This window comes from Phyllobates terribilis, unplaced genomic scaffold (assembly GCF_046119375.1).
Source record: "Phyllobates terribilis strain yellow unplaced genomic scaffold, ASM4611937v1 Scaffold_1__5_contigs__length_1240528914, whole genome shotgun sequence".
Lineage (NCBI taxonomy): Eukaryota > Metazoa > Chordata > Amphibia > Anura > Dendrobatidae > Phyllobates > Phyllobates terribilis.
In genome coordinates this window covers 1,128,456,185-1,128,473,765 of record NW_027362761.1, presented here as the reverse complement: position 1 = coordinate 1,128,473,765, position 17,581 = coordinate 1,128,456,185, and the positions used below count along the sequence as shown (strand labels likewise).

The 17,581-nt window shown below is 46.2% G+C and overlaps 1 protein-coding gene across 2 annotated transcripts in view; it reads left to right on the top strand.

The window, feature by feature from the left end:
* LOC141161755 (uncharacterized) overlaps positions 1-17,581 on the top strand; it is a 1,209,981-nt gene that overhangs the window by 138,007 nt on the left and 1,054,393 nt on the right. For both annotated transcript variants that reach the window (XM_073647047.1, XM_073647037.1), the window contains exon 3: positions 1,605-1,702. In XM_073647047.1, coding sequence (XP_073503148.1) covers positions 1,605-1,702 — 98 coding nt within the window. The remainder of the gene's footprint in view (positions 1-1,604; positions 1,703-17,581) is intronic.

Here is a 17,581-nt window from a genome sequence, read left to right as displayed (position 1 = left end):
CAATCTACTGGTTAAAGAATAAAGTTAAAGTTTTGGAATGGGCAAGTGAAAGTCCTGACATTAAAGGGAATCTTTTAGAAGGATAAACCCTCCTAAGCTGTCTATATGATGTAAAGGGGCAAGTGGTAAAGTCCTCGACAGGAGATATGTGTTACCAAGGTTGCTAGCTGTTATGCTTGCATAGCAACTCACTCGAGAGAATAGGTAATATACTAAAAAACTGCAACTGACCCTTCCGGTTCCTGTACAGATTAGAGATTCCAACTACGCAGTCCCTAGTGGTTCCTGCTTGAGCAGAGATAGACCTAACCACAGACTAGAAGATGGCAGCTCGGACCTAAACTGCCTAAAAGGCCGTTGAGTTGCTTTACGTTCCTCCTAAAGAACTGGAGGGCAGAGCATAGTGTGAATTACCTACAAAAGGGAACGTGTGCTGATAAAGGAAGTGAGTAGAATAAACCATGAAATACAAAATAAAGTATAAAGTAAGTATTGACAGATAATATGCCACCTACTTCCTAGAAAGCAACAGAAGATAGGTGCAGAGTAACTTACAGAAACCGCAAAAAGATAACCCTTAGCTGGAATTTCTCTGACTGGCTTTAACAACAACAGAATGTCTGAATGTCCATATGAAAACTATACCATCGGGGGGGGGTGGGTGAGTGTAATGTAAAGCAACACCCAAAAGTTAATAGGGCAGACTTAATAAGTAACTGAAAACACCTGTGACCCTAACGAGACTGGAAAAATTATAAAAAACAAAATACCCGGGGGAAAAAAGTGTGTCTGCAATGGCTCAGCAGACAGAAAAGCCGACAACAAAATACAGGCTCAAGAGTTTGAACCCAGGAGCATGACAAAAACCTTAGTTATATGGATCTGGAGATGAAGGGTCCAGCAATGATAGATTGCTGAGAAATTTTTAATGGGTCTGGGTTTTTGTAGCAGTCATAGGAGCCGGGGTGGGTATGACCGCTCCTATAAGTCTATTTCTGCTTTTGCAGCTTATATAAATGGCTGCTAAATTAGCTCAGGTGAGTGATGTGTGTGAGGGATCAGTTTGTTGCTGATCCAAACTGAGCAAGGAGCACTGCCTGAACTGCCATATGGGTAAGAGACCATGTTTGTAAGCTTGCCTACCCATTTATTTGACTGTTGTTCATTGAAGCCGGAGAAAGGCTATCTTTTCATTTCATGTGGACTTTTTTAATGGTTATGACAGGAAATAAACAAAACGGTTTTGCACCACAACCAAGTTCCTGTGTGTGTACCCAATCCGCTGCCAGATAGCATGAATTCCTACAATGGGTCATATAAAGTTAAATAAAATGATACCTTGATATCTGCGCTGTCATGTCTTCAGAGAAATCCACATTTTTCTTATATGTAAACGAGCTGTTCAGAACTATGGGCCGGACACTGATCTGCAAGAGAATGAGCCTTCAGAGAATATTTTAAATTAGAGACTTTACCAGTAATCAATTTTCTGTTACAAACTTCCTATTTTAGAACAGTGTAATTATTCGATACTGCTGTAAGGTCAAATACAGTGAACAGAATTCATTTGTAGAACAACTTAACTCTTTTTTTTATCATTTCAGGAACAGGTAAAAGTTTTCTCCTAAACCTTCTGATGCTCATGACAGCCGATAATGACGAGGAATACTCTGAAAATAATCGAAACTTAAGAGTGCCAAATGTATGTAACTATACAATTTCCATTATGAATCAATGTACAAGGAATTTGCTTTACTTCTTAAATATTTTGTTAATATTGATAAAGAGAACCTGTCATCTGATTCATGATCCCATGGGCAGCAAGAATTAGGTACTGACTGCCTTATTGCATCTGTGTATGTTTACTATAAAATGCTGCAGTTTAACTTACCAGAAGTTCACAAATGATGGGGAGATTAGAGACAGGCAGGGTTGGACTGGGGCACCGGGACACCGGAAGATTCTCCGGTGGGCCCCCGAGCAGGACGCATGGGGGCCCGCTGGTTAACATGGCCGCCGGTGCACCTGCACTGCGGCCCAAAGGTGGAGAGGGGGCCCTTGCTGTACATCTGGACTGCTTTTTGGGCCCCCAGGCTCGGGGGGCCCATGGCCAGATTGCCCTCTCATGTGCGGCGGGCAGGGAGCGATCCCGCTGTTCTGCTGCTGACAGGAGAAAATGGCAGCGGAGTGGAGGGATCTGTCCTCTGCTTCCTGCCCAGCGCTTCCTCCGTGACACAGGTTCGCACTGCTTGATGACGTCATCATGCAGCGTGGGCCTCTGTCAGGGAGAAAGATGCCGGTCAGGAAGCAGAGGACGATACTGCGGGGGAACAAGCACATAGGGTAAATGTTTTTTTTTCAAATAAAGCAATGGTGCTGGAGCAGGTGGGGGAAGAAGAGGGAGAGCAATGGTGCTGGAGAAGATGGGGGGAGAAGAGGGAGAGCAATGGTGCAGCAGCAGGTGGGGAGAATAGGGAGAGCAATGGTGCTGGAGGAGGTGGAGGGAGAAGAGGGAGAGCAATGGTGCTGGAGGAGATGAGCGGAGAAGAGGGAGAGCAATGGTGCTGGAGGAGGTGGGGGGAGAATAGGGAGAGCAATGGTGATGGAGGAGGTGGGGGGAGAAGGAGAGCAATGGTGCTGGAGGAGGTGGGGGGAGAAGAGGGAGAGAAATGGTGCTCTAGCAGGGGGGGGAGAAGAGGGAGAGCAATGGTGCTGGAGCAGGTGGGGGAGAAGAGGGAGAGAAATGGTGCTGGAGCAGGTGGGGAGAGAAGAGGGAGATCAATAGGGCTGGAGAAGGTGAGGGGAGAATAGGGAGAGCAATGGTGCTGGAGAAGATGGGGGGAGAAGAGTGAGAGTAATGGTGCTGGAGAAGATGGGGGGGAGAAGAGGGAGAGTAATGGTGATGAGGTGGGGGAGAAGAGGGAGAGCAATGGTGCTGGAGGAGATGGGGGAGAAGAGGGAGAGCAATGGTGCTGGAGGAGGTGTGAGGAGAAGAGGGAGAGCAATGGTGCTGGAGGAGGTGGGGGAGAAGAGGGAGAGCAGTGGTGCTGGAGGAGTTGGGGGAGAAGAGGGAGAGCAATGGTGCTGGAGGAGGAGGGGGAGAAGAGGGAGAGCAATGGTGCTGGAGGAGGTGGGAGGAGAAGATAGAGCAATGGTGCTGGAGGAGGTGGAGGGAGAAGAGGGAGAGCAATGGTGCTGGAGGAGGTGGGGGGAGAAGAGGGAGAGCAATGGTGCTGGAGCAGGTGGGGGGAGAAGAGGGAGACCAATGGTGCTGTAGCAGGTGGGGGAGAAGAGGGAGAGCAATGGTGATGGAGGAGGTGGGGGGGAGCAATGGTGCTGGAGGAGGTGGGGGGAGAAGAGGGAGATCAATGGTGCTCTAGCAGGTGGGGGGAGAAGAGGGAGAGCAATGGTGCTGGAGCAGGTGGGGGAGAAGAGGGAGAGCAATGGTGCTGGAGCAGGTGGGGGGAGAAGAGGGAGAGCAATGGTGCTGGAGCAGGTGGGGGGAGAAGAGGGAGATCAATGGTGCTGGAGAAGGTGAGGGGAGAAGAGGGAGAGCAATGGTGCCGGAGAAGATGGGGGGGGGGAGAGTGAGAGTAATGGTATTGGAGAAGATGGGGGTGAGAAGAGGGAGAATAATGGTGACGAGGTGGCGGGAGAAGAGGGAGAGCAATGGTGCTGGAGGAGGTGGGGGGGGGAGAGGGAGAGCAGTGGTGCTGGAGGAGGTGGGGGAGAAGAGGGAGAGCAGTGGTGCTGGAGGAGGTGGGGGAGAAGAGGGAGAGCAATGGTGCTGGAGGAGGTGGGGGGAGAAGAGGGAGAGCAATGGTGCTGGAGGAGGTGGGGGGAGAAGAGGGAGAGCAATGGTGCTGGAGGAGGTGGGAGGAGAAGATAGAGCAATGGTACTGGAGGAGGTGGAGGGAGAAGAGGGAGAGCAATGGTTCTGGAGGAGGTGGGGCGAGAAGAGGGAGAGCAATGGAGCTGGAGCAGGTGGGGGGAGAAGAGGGAGAGCAATGATGCTGTAGCAGGTGGGGGAGAAGAGGGAGAGCAATGGTGCTGGAGGAGGTGGGGGGAGAAGAGGGAGATCAATGGTGCTGGAGGAGAAGAGGGAAAGCAATGGTGCTGGAGAAGGTGAGGGGAGAAGAGGGAGAGAAATGGTGCTGGAGAAGATGGGGGAAGAAGAGGGAGAGCAATGGTGCTGGAGAAGGTGGGGGTAGAAGAGGGAGAGCAATGGTGATGAGGCGGTGGGGGGAGAAGAGGGAGAGCAATGGTGCTGGAGGATGTGGGGGGAGAAGAGGGAGAGCAATGGTGCTGGAGAAGATGTGGGGAGGAGAGGGAGAGCAAAGGTGCTGAAGAGGTGGGAGGAGAAGAGAGAGAGCAATGGTGCTGGAGCAGTTGGGGGGAGAAGAGGGAGAGCAATGGTGATGGAGGAGGTGGGGGCAGAAGAGGGAGAGCAATGGTGCTGGAGGAGGTGGGGGGAGATATGGCAATGGTGCTGGAGGAGATGAGGGGAGATATGGCAATGGTGCTGGAGGAGGTGGGGGGAGATACGGCAATGGTGCTGGAGGAGGTGGGGAAGATATGGTAATGGTGCTGGAGGAGGTGGGGGTACATATGGCAATGGTGCTGGAGGAGGTGGGGGGACATATGGCAATGATGCTGGAGGAGGTGGGGGTAGATATGGCAATGATGATGAAGGAGGTGGGGGAGATATGGCAATGGTGATGGAGGAGGTGGGGGAGATATGGCAATGATGATGAAGGAGGTAGATATGACAATGATGGAGAAGGTGGGGTAGAGCAATGATGGGGAATTATTTGGACGCTATATGCTGTTAATACTGTATCTGGTCTGGTCATGGTGTGGTGGTATTTCTCCCTTGTATGTGGTATTATTCGGTCACTATGTGGTGGTAATATGTAGGAAAGCATGGTGTGGCAGTATTTCTCCCTTGTTTGTGATAGTATTGGTGTTGGTATAGTGGATTGTGTTGTGTATGGCGGTCATTTGTTCTCTCTGATATTTAATTAGGAGAAGATTCTTTATTTCTATTAGTGATTAAATACTTGGAACAAGATGCACTTACAGGGGTTCTCCGGGGAAAACAAGTAATCACCTCTCCACAGGTGATAAATTGATTAGTGGGGGTCTGAATTCTGGGACCTGCACTGAGTAGTACAATGTGGAGTTTTTATTCCTATTAGACTGGAGCTCATGTGTGACTTGGCCACTGATCCATTCATTCCCTCAGTGGTTGCTCTTGTTTATTTTCTGGAAGCCCCAAAGAGAATGAATGGAGATGTGATCAGACATCCCACCTGCTGCTGCATTTTAAAATGGAGATAAGTGTCTTGTCAGGGATAAAACTATCCCCATTCTTCAGATCGCTGCATTTTCCAATGTTCGGAGCCAAACGATCAATAAGTTATCATCTATTTTGTGGAGCCCATGGATCGGTGATAACTTGTTTTAACCAAAGAACCCCTTTAATGCAAACTACCGTAATTGTACATCCCAGTTATAGCATATGCACAGTAGATGTGCAGGAGCCGTCTGTGATTTACAGTTGATACTCCACTAAAACAGGTATAATGGCTAACAGGTATTTGCATATAGCTGTAGGGTGAGCCCCGAGGATCAATTCCCCCTGAGGGCCCCAGACACCTCAGTCCGACACTGGAGACAGGTGTGTAGTTAGCAGCGCAGTTCTGGTCGACAGATGTTTTTTTAAGTCATGGGTGTATTCTGGCGTGTTTAAAGGAAGAGGGAAAGATACTACATGAAAGAGAGAGAGGTTAAATATATTAGCTAGGTGATATGTGACATCCGGGGAAAGGGATGGAAAGAGATGATATTAGGGGATTGGGAGAAAATTTCCTGTCAGAAGTAAGATCAATTTTTTTTAAATAATTGGCCAGATTGTCAGTGCTGAAGTTGGTAGTTGGGGCCTGCACTCTTGGACTGAGGAGGAAGTAGGTGTCAAAGGATATTTTAGGATTATTGGATAATGAGGTGATGACAGTGTGGAAGTAGGCTTATTTGGAGAAGTGAAGGGCAGAGTTGTATTTTTTAAGCATAAGCTTAAAATGGATGAAAGCTTCGGCCAGATTGGATTTTCTCCACAAACAGCGTATGCCAGGGTTGCCGCCATCTATGCTGAGTTGTTCTATGAGTGGGAGGTACAGCTTCAAACAGGACACTATGCAACGTTTCATTATAATGTTTTAAAGCAGAGTCAGGACATGAGAATGAGGAGATTGTGGCCAATGATAACTGCAAACTCTTCATAAGTTTCTAGGTATTAATGGCACATATATGGTAAGTGAGGGTGTAGTGAGTGGGGTGACAGTTCTTGATAAAGAATGAAAGAAGGTTGTGGTTAGAGAGCAGGAGAGGTGAGTTAGTAAAATCATGCAGTGAGCAGAGCTGGGTGACGATTGGGTTCAGCGTATTCCCAACTTCATGTATAGGAGAGTTAGTAAGTTGAGAAAGACAGAGAGGAGGTTAGAGAAAAAAGATGAGAGGCAGGTGGGGAGAGCGGGATCATCAATAGGGATGTTAAAGTCTCCCATAATGAGTGAGGATGTCACAGGAAAGAAAGTGTGGCGGCCAGGTGGCAAAGTGATCGAGGAACTGACAGGAGGGGCCAGAAGACAATACACAACCGCCACGTGCAGGGAGGAGGGCTGGAAAAGTCTGACAGCGAGGACATCAAAAGAGGAGATGATAAGTGAGGATACTGGGGGGAGTATTTTGTTAACGGGATTAAATCAAAACCTCCACCTTGTCTGTTGTCAGGTCTGGGGGTATGTGAAAAATGTAGGACACTGTACCAAAGAGCAGCAGTGGCGGTGGTGTCCGACTGCGGGATCCAGGTTTCAGTAACAATCTGAAGGTTAAGGGAGTTTGAAAAGAAACAGTCATGAATGTAGGAGAATGTTACACGCTGACCTTGAATTCCAGAGGGCACAATTAAAGGAGATCAAAGGCAAGCCAAGAATATTAATGAGAGTCACAGGGTTCTTAATGTAGCAGGAAAAAAATTAAACTTACTATTACAAGAAGGGCCTGGGTTAGGGGAGATATCTCCTGAGACTATGAGAAAGAAAATAGAGAGAGTGAGCAAATGATTAAGTGATTTGTGAGATCATCTATTGTGTTGTATGGTGGGAGTGAATGGATCGGTGCAGTTTAAGATTGTGGAAAGAGTGTGGGACCAGCACTTATGAGAGGGTAGGAGAGAGGGGCTGATATTGATGGAATGCACAGTGTGTAAGAAAGGGCAGTAGACAAGAATGACTGCAGCAGCTGGAACATATATGATGCAAATATATAGGGTGAATAATTTTGCAGTACAAATTAACTAAGAATAAGCTTGTTTGATTGTGTTGCATGTCTTACCTGCCTCTTGTCCTGTCCAACTGCCATGTTTAACTGCCCTGGAACTTTCAAAAATATGTCACTTTGATAAAATCTGCACAAGTGCCTTTTCTTTAGATCTCTATAAATACATAAAAACACCTGTGCTTAGATCTAGCACTAATTTAATTGGTAAACACAAGAGGCCAATATGAATCATAAATACTGATGGGCGAGCACTAAAATGCTCGGGTACTCATTGCTCGGGTCGAGCACCTTGGAATACTTGGGCGCTCGACCCGAGCAACAAGCCCAATATAAGTCTATGGGAAACTCGAGCATTTTTCAGACGGCTTTCCCCGGCGGTCTGCAGAGGGCCTAAAAATTGCCCAAATCGATGGGAACAGTGCTCAAATGACATGCAAACAGCATGGGGAAGACCCCTGGAAGCATTTCTGACTCCCAGGTCACTGCTGTCAACAACATTGTCATAGGTATTATGCCACTTTTACGGACTCACAATAAAACATACAAAAACGAAACCAAAATGGATTTTCCTGGGAAATATGTTAAGGAAAATCCTTTCCATGGTAATGACTTGTATATAAAGCAAAATAAATAACTAAAAACTAAAAAGCTCCTCCACACCTTGGGCTATGTTCACATGTAGGATTTTTCATGCTTTTTTTTCACTTTTGCATTGGTTTCAACCGTGACAAATGCATTCACCAGGAAATGTCATTTTAACATTTTACAACCTTATCTGGCCATGTAGTGTGTGAGATATCATCAAACACATCTTGTTTCATTTATAAAGGATGGACTCTGAAAGTCACAAAGCCTATTTTTATAGGGCCATCAGGCGACCTTTACTATTCTTAAAGGGCCAGCAGTCGTCCCTCACTATTCTTAGAGAGCCATCAGCCAGCTATGTTTTATTGTTCCCATTACTAAAGAGTGGGTCTCCCATACTGTTATTGCGTATGCACTGAGTGGCAGGGCTGCCCAAAATTTGGATGCACCCCAATACCCCTTTGAAGAGACTTAGAGGAGGGCCTCCTTAAAACAATGTTCACATTATTAGGAAGTAGGTCTCCCATTGGGTTTGCCTATACAGTGAATGCAAGGGCTGCCAAAAATTTGGAGGCACTCCAATGCCCCTTGGATGAGACATGGAGGTCAGAGGGCCTCCTAAAAGCAATGTTCCCATTATCAGGAAATGGATCTCCCATTGTGTTTGCCTATGCAGTGAATGCAAGGGCTGCCAAAAATTGGGAGGCACTCCAATGCTCCTTGGAAGAGACGTGGAGGTCAGAAGGCCTCCTGAAAACAATGTTTCCATTATTAGGAAGTGGATCTCCCATAGTGTTTGCCTATGCAGTGAATGCAAGGGCTGCCAAAAATTGGGAGGCACTCCAATGCCCCTTGGAAGAGAAGTGGAGGAGGGCATCATAAAAAAATGTTTCCATTAGAAAGGAGCGGGTCTCCTATACTTGTAATGCCCATGCACTAAGTGTATGGGCTGACAAACATTTACACCTGAGGGGTATACATGAACATACTGTATCATTTTTTTTAAGGGCATCATAAACACCCTTTAAAAAAATTATGTGGGTGTTGCATCACGGACCACGGTCACCCTGGTGATATGGTGGTGGAGGATGAGGATAAGGAGGAGGACAAGAGCACGTAGCCAAAACCAGGAAGCGTATACCCATGTGTGGGTGTTAAGAGGTGCATGGGAATACACCTCCCAAAAAAAGACACTGGATTTGAGTTTATGTTACGCTGCTATCATTCGGTGGTGTTGAGAAGTCTGGCCCAATACAGCCCTTGCTCATTTTTATATGAGTCAGCCTGTCAGCATTTTCAGTTGACAGGCAAATGCACTTATCAGTTATAATTCCACCAGCGGCACTAAATACCCGCTCTGATAAAACACTGGCGGCAGGGCAGGTCAGGACCTCCAAGGCATAGAGAGCCAGTTCATTCCATTTATCCCGCTTGGATACCCAATAATTATAAGGCACAGAGGAATCAAGGAGGACGTTGGTACGGTCGGCAAGGTACTCCCTCAGCATCTTCCAAAACTTTACACTCCTTGTGAGAGTACCCCGCGCCTCAGGGCTTGTGCTATGTGAGGGGCTGAGAAAATTCTCCCAGAACTTTGACAGTGTTCCCCTGCCTCTGCTGGATTGAAGTTGTGTCTCTCTCACCTGTATTCTTTGATTGTTCAACGAACTGTGACCTCTGCCGCTAGCGTTTTCAGATGGGAATTTTTTTAATAGTTCCGCAACAAGGGCCTTCTGGTGCAGCCCCATTGTTGTAGACCTGTCCGCCTCAGGAATAAGAGATATAAAGTTCTCCTTGTAGCGTGGGTCTAGAAGTATCACCAACCAGTAATTTTGAGAAAAATTTTGAGAATGCGAGAGTCATGGGAAAGGCAGAGTAACATAAACTCAGCCATGCGTGCCAGACTGCTAACAAGCAAGACTTCCGTGTCCTCACCAAAAGAATGACTGACCATGCTCTCCTCCTCCTCTCTGTCCTCAGGCCATCCACGCTGAACAGACGGTATGACAGCTGTGCAGGTACTACCGTCTATAGCGCATGAAACTAGCTCCTGTTCTTCCTCCTCCTCTTCCTCATTGTCACCCAATCCACGTTGGGATGAGATGAGGCTGGGCTGTGTGTAATCACCCTGTATGGTTCGTTGCTCCATCTCATCGTGCTCTGCCTGCAATGCATCCTCTTTGATTGTGAGCAGAGAGCATTTCAGAAGACAGAGAAGCGGGATGGTGACGCTAATTATGGCGTCATCGCCACTCACCATCTTGGTGGAGTCCTCAAAGTTTTGGAGGATAATACACGTCTGACATCCATGTCCACTCCTGAGGTCTTATGTGTGGAGTCTGAACTGAATATCGACGGCCTTGTTGATGCTGGTATTCAACAACTGCCCTCTTCTGCTCACAAATCCTTCCAAACATCTGTAGTGTAGAGTTCCAACACGTGGGGACCTAACACACCAGTCTGTGAGCCGGAAGTTGCAAACGCTGCTGAATCATGGCAAGGGCGGCGGAAGCTGTAGGTGACTTTCTAAAATGGGCACACAGGCGGCGTACATTAACAAACAGATCCGGCATCTCCGGGTAGGATTTGAGAAACCGCTGAACCACAATGTTAAGCACATGGGCCAGGCATGGTACGTGTGTGAGCTCGCCTCACCTCAGAGCAGCCACTAGGTTCTGGCCATTGTCACACACAACCATGCCTGGCTGTAGGTTTAGCGGTGTGAGCCACAGATCTGCCTGCTCTTTCAGAGCTGTCCACAACTCTTCATCATTGTGCGGTTTGTCACGAAAGCATATTAGCTTCAGCACAGCCTGTTGCCGCTTGACCGAGGCAGTGCTGCAGTGCTTCCAGCTTGTGACTGATGTGGTCATTTCAGAGAAGGAGGCTGAAGAGGAGGAGGAGGAGGCTGAGGAGGATGAGGTGCAGGAGCTGTAGACCGTGGGGGCAACCCTGATTGACCTAGGGCCCGCAACCCTTGGCATCGGGAGGACGTGTTCCGTTCCAAGGTCCGACTGAGTCCCAGCTTCCACTATGTTAACCCAGTGTGCCGTCAGCGAGATGTACCATCCCTGACCACAAGCACTTCTCCACGTGTCCGTGGTTAGATGGACTTTACTGGTAACTGCATTGTTGAGGGCACGGCTAATGTTTTGGGACACGTGCTTGTGTAATGCGGGGACGGCCCACCGGGAGAAATAGTGGCGGCTGGGGACCGAGTACCGAGGGACGGCCGCCGCCATCAGGTTGCGGAATGCTTCCGTCTCCACGAGCCTAAAAGGCAACATTACGAGTGCAAGCAGTCGTAAAATGTGGGAATTTAGTAGTGTGGCCTATGAGGCGTTGGCTGCGTATTTGCACTCCAAGAACTGGGGTATGGACAACTGAACGCTGCGCTGGGAGAAGGACGTGGACGTGCTCTTTGATGCTGCTACTTGAGAGTGTGCAATGACAGGTGCAGGGCAGGAGGCATCTTCGCATGCACCATGGACAGGGGATTGGCTTGCATGCACAACAGCGGAAGAAGCAATGGTGCCACCCTTAGACACCGTTCCTGGACCCTGGGGTTCTGCCCACAAAGTCGGGTGCTTTGCTGCCATTTGCCTGATCATGCTGGTGGTGGTCAGGCTGGTCGTTTTGCCACCCCTGCTGATGCTGGCTTGTCAGGTGGTGCAAATGGCCTTTTTGGAGTTATCGTCAGTGTCTTTAAAAAACAACCAGACTCAGGAAGACCTAACAGTTGTACTGGCAACTTCCTTCGTGTTGGTGTAACGGGGAACGGTTGCCTGCCTTCTGTCTGCGGCCACCACACTGCTTCTTCCTGCTTGTTGGGGTGCTCTGCCTCCCTCCCCCTGTGCACTGCTCTCCTCGCTCTGCATGTCCTCCTGCCAGGTTGGGTCAGTTACTATATCATCCACCACCTCGTCTTCCACTTCCGAACCCTGGTCCTCCTCCTGACTTTCTGGCAATTTTGTCTCATCATCGTCCACCTCGTGACACTTTCCCACCGCCGCCTTCGTGTGACCGTGGCTGCTCAAATATTTGGGCATCGCTACATGCGATCTCCTCTTGCCCCGCTTCAAGTGGACCGGGTGAGAGTCCCGAATCTATAAATGGAAAAGTGAACATCTCTTCAGAGTGTACAAGTGTGGGATCAGTTGTCTCCGGGCACTCGGCATGGTGGGAGGAAGGAGGATCAGGGTGAGGAACATGCGGTCCAGACTCACGGCTACTGAGACTTGTGTGGAAGACAGGGTGGAGGTGGTGGTGGCTAAGTGACTGGAAGCATTATCCGATATCCAACCAACAACCTTTTGACACTGCTCTGGGTTCAATAGTGATGTGCAGTGGTCCCCTAGGAATTGGGACAGGAAGGTGGGGCGAGAAGATGTGGGTGTTTGTTGTGGCACAATTTCAGCTTGCCCACGGCCTCGGCCTCTGCATGCATCATCAACATCACATCCAGTTCCCCATCCCTTGCCACGCGCCTTGCCCAATTTAAATGGAAGACAATATCTTCCATGCTCACTACAAATGGCTGAATTTGGAGCGAAGTTATATGTAATCCATGTGACAGAGAAAACACCGTTTTAAATACCTGGCATGTAGGTAACTATTTTGAACAGCAAACCGGTGTCAAAAACTTTGCTGACACACTGAAAAAAAATTTGAATAGAGGCCAAAAATTGCAGTATTTTCAGCGTAATTATATGTGATCCGTGTGACGGACAAACCACAGTTTTAAATAGCTGGATTTTTAGCGCTGTAATATGGAAAGGACCTGGCTATATTCTGCAGTGCCAACAAGCAAATGGCGCAGAAAAACGGTGTTCTCTGGATTGCTTTTTAAGCAAATAATGAGGATTAAGAGCCAAAAAAAATTATTCCTGGCCCCTGAGACCTGGGCCTTTGTCTAGAAATATCTAACAGCAGCAGAAGGCAGAACTGGAATGGAGCCTCTTGTGCTATATGCACTGCATTCTGCTATATACACTGCCTGCCTGATATCTCTGCAGATGGATTAGTCCTCAGAAGGACTGTTTGTTGAAATGGATATGTGTAATTTACTTGTTTTCTCCCTACACTACCTAATACACAACCAAATCTCTCCCTAGCTCAGCAGCACCTCTCCCTACACTGCCTGATTGCGGAGTTAACTGACGAGCACAGCGGCGCCACGTCTGATATCCTGATGACCCTGTGCGGCCAACCAATCACTGTATTGCCACAACCAACATGGCTGCTGCATTACAGTGAGTGGCAGGCAATCCCTGCATGTTGATTGGCACTCTAATGAGCGCCAAATATGCAGCTAGGTGACCCGAGCATCCGCCCGAGCATCTCGCAAGTACTCGGCGAGCTCCGAGCATCTCGAGTACTGAGATGCTCCGGAGAGTACCGAGTACTTGCGAGTATGCTCGCTCATCACTAATCATAAACACTTTGAGCAAGTGAGATGAGCTTACAAAATCAGGGTACAAACTCAGTAAGATGATTTAAATATATACAGTGGGTACGGAAAGTATTCAGACCTCTTTAAATTTTTCACTCTGTTTCATTGCAGCCATTTGGTAAATCCTAATTGTTCATTTTTTTTCTCATTAATGTACACTCTGCACCCCATCTTGACTGGAAAAAAAAAACAGAAATGTAGAAATTTTTGCAAATTTATTAACCCCTTTACAACCCAAGGTGGTTTGCACGTTAATGACCAGGCCAATTTTCACAATTCTGACCACTGTCACTTTATGAGGTAATTACTCTGGAATTCTTCAACGGATCCCACTGATTCTGAGACTGTCTTTTCATGCCATATTGTACTTCATGATTGTGGTAAAATTTCTTCTATATCACTTGTGTTTATTTGTGAAAAAATGGAAAATTTAGAAAATTTAGCAATTTTCAAAATTTTAATCTTTAGGCCTTTAAATCAGAGAGATATGTCACACAAAATAGTTAATAAATAACATTTCCCACATGTCTACTTTACATCAGCACAATTTTGGAACCAAATTTTTTTTATTAGGGAGCTATAAGGGTTAAAAGTTGACCAGCGATTTCTAATTTTTCCAACAAAATTTTTTTAGGGAACACATCACATTTGAAGTCTTTATGACAGAAAATACCCAAATTTGACACAATTCAAAAAACTGTACCCCTCAAGGTGCTCAAAACCACATTGAAGAACTTTATTAACCCTTCAGGTGCTTCACAGGAATTTTTGGAGTGTGGAAGAAAAAAATTAACATTTAACTTTTTTCACAAAGATGTTACTTTAGACCCAATTTTTTTTTTTATTTTCGCAGGGGTTACAGGAAAAAATGGACCGCAAATTTTGTTGTGCAATTTCTCCTGAGCACGCAGATACCCAATATGTGGGCGCACAGCAGGGTTCAGAAGGCAAGGAGCGCCATTTGACATTTTGATTGTAAAATTTGCTTGAATAATTAGCGGACGCCATGATGCTTTTGGAGAGCCCCTGATGTGCCTAAACAGTGGAAACCCCCCACAAGTGACACTATTTTGGAAACTAGACCCCTCAGGGAACTTATCTAGATATAAGGTAAGCACCTTGAACCCCCAGGTGCTTCACAGAAGTTTAGAACATTGAGACGTAAAAATACAATTTCACATTTTTGCAACAAAAATGTTTTTCAGCCTCCTTTGCATTTTCATGAGGGTAACAGGAGAAATTGCACGATGCAATTTGTTGTGCAATTCCTCCTGAGCATGCCGATACCCCATATGTGGGGGAAAATCACTGTTTGGGCGCACGGCAGGGCTCGGAAGGAAAGGAGCACCATTTGACTTTGATTGTAAAATTTGCTTGAATAATTAGCGTACGCCATGTAGCGTTTGGAGAGCCCCTCATGAGCCTAAACAGTGGAAACCCCCCAAAAGTGACACCATTTTGGAAACTAGACCCCTCAGGGAACTTATCTAGATGTGTGGTAAGCACCCTGAACCCCCAAGTACTTTACAGAAGTTTATAACATGGAGCCATAAAAATAAAAAAATAAAACTTTTTCCACAAAAATTATGTTTTAGCCCCATTTTTTTATTTTCACAAGGGTAAGATGAGAAAATGGACCCCAAAAACTTTTGTTCAATTTCTCCTGCGTATGCCAATACCCCATATGTGGGGAAAATACAGTTTTTGGGCGCACGGCAGAGTTCAGAAGGGAAGGAGCACTGTGTGACTTTTTGAACGCAAAATTGTCTGGAATTGAGAGCGGACGCCATGTCGCATTTGGAGAGCCCCTGATGTGCCTAAATAGTGGAAACCCCCCACAAGTGACCCCATTTTGGAAACTACACCCCTCAAGGATTTTATCAAGGGGTATAGTGAACATTTTGAACCCAGAGGTACGACACAGAATTTGATAACATTAGGTCATCATATTGAATAAGTTGTCATTAGTCTTGAGAGCAAGTGCTCGCTACTTGAGTTTGCATCGGGTACTTGGGTATGCACCATGTATCGCGGGTGCTCGAGTGACATGCTTGAGTCCCCGACCACATGTTTCACGGTTATTAGACACCCAAAAAATAACATGCGGGGATCGCTTGTGCATGGCAGGCAATCACCACAAGGTTTGTTTTGGCCGCAAAGCATATGGGGCAGAGCCTCGAGCATGTCACTCGAGCAACTGCGATACTCAGTGCATACCTGAGCACCCGATGCAAACTCAAGTAGCGAGCACTTGCGCTCAACACTAGTCGCCATATCGTCATATATTTTTTTACTTTTGAAAAAAATTCCAACCCTAACCCCAACCCTATTACAACCCTAACCCTAGCCGAACCTTAAGCCTAGCCCAACCCTAAGCCTAACCCCAACCCCAGCCCAACCCTAGCCCAACCCTAACCCTAGCCCAACCATAACCCTAGCACTACCCTAACCCTAGCTCAACTCTAGCATAACCCTAACCCTAGCACAACCCTAACCGTAGAGTTTATTTTTTACGCCGTTCCTCATGCGGTATAAGTGATTAGACGACTTTATTCTTTGGGTCGGTGCGATTACAGCGATACCAGAATCTTATCGAGTTTTTTTATGATTGACAGCTGTCACACACTAAAAGACGCATTTTTTTGTAAAATCTAGTTTTTGCATTGCCATATTTTGAGAGCTATATTTTTTCCATATTTTGGCCGACAGAGTCATGTGACAGCTTGTTTTGTGCGGGATGAGTTGACGTTTTTATTGGTACTATTTTCAGGTATGTGACATTTTTTGATCACTTTCTATTCCGATTTTTGGGAGGCAGAATAAACAAAAACCAACAATTCAGGAATTGTTTTTTTTTTTTTTTTTTTACATTTTTTTATGCTGTTCTGCGTGTGGTAAAATTGATAAGGTAGCTTTATTCTTCGGGTCAGTACGGTTACTGCGGTACCACATTTATATTGTTTTTCTATGTTTTGGCGCTTTTACACAATAAAATCTATATTATAGAAAAAAATATTTTTTTGCATTGCTTTATTCTGAGAGCTATAACTTCTTTATTTTTCAGCTGATGAAGCTGTATGGCAGCTTGTTTTTTGCAGAACATGATGACGTTTTCAGTGGTACCATTTCTATTTATTTCGTCTTTTTGATTGCGTATTATTCCATTTTTTGTTTGGCGGTATGATGATAAAGCATTGTTTTTTGCTTCGTTTTTTATTTTTATTTTTTACCGTGTTCACTAAAGGGGTTAAATTGTGGGATAGTTTTATAAGTCAGGGCGTTCTGGATGCGGCAATACCAAATATGTGTACTTTTATTGGTTTGTCTTGGTTTTTTTTATAATAATATTTATTGATAGGTACATTATATTTTTATTTTTGGTGGATTATTTATTTATTTTTTTATTTTTACAATTTTTTTTTTCTTCATTTTTTAACACTTTTTTTTACTTTTATACTTTGTCCCACTATGGGACTTTCACTTTTTTTACTCTAATCGCCTGTATAGCATAGAGATGGAGCACCATCCCTGTGCTAAACAGGCTGTCAGGGCTGCAGATGCAGAAGATACTTTGGTCATGCACTGCGTATGACCAAAGTATCTTCCTGCTGTCTGGTGACCCGGATGTTGTCATCCGGGAAGCCGCGGCAGACAGCTTTGGATGCCGGCAGGAGAGGTGAGTATCGCGATCACCTCCCCTTGCCCCCGCAATGCTGTGATCGAATTCGGTGCGGAACCGCTCCCAGCACATAGCACCAGGTGTCAGCTGTGACAATCAGCTAACACCCAGTGGTGATCGTGCCCGCATAGTCTGTGTGCGGACGAAATCAACATGGCGTACTAATACGTACCTGGCTCTTAAAGCCCAGGGCGCAGGTACGTGTTAGTACGTCTTGGGCTTTTAAGGGGTTAAATCATATATCACATGGTCATAAGTTTTTAGACCGTTTGCTCAGTTACTCATATTTAAGTCACATGGTGTCCATTTCCTTGTGATCCTCCTTGAGATGGTTCTACTCCTTCATTGGAGTTCAGCTGTGTTTCATTAAACTGATAGGACTTGATTTGGAAAGGCACACACCTGTCTATATAAGACCTCACAGCTCACAGCACATGTCAGACCACATGAGAATCATGAGCTCAAAGGAACTGCCAAAGGAGCTCAGAGACAGAATTGTTGCAAGGCACAGATCTGACCAAGGT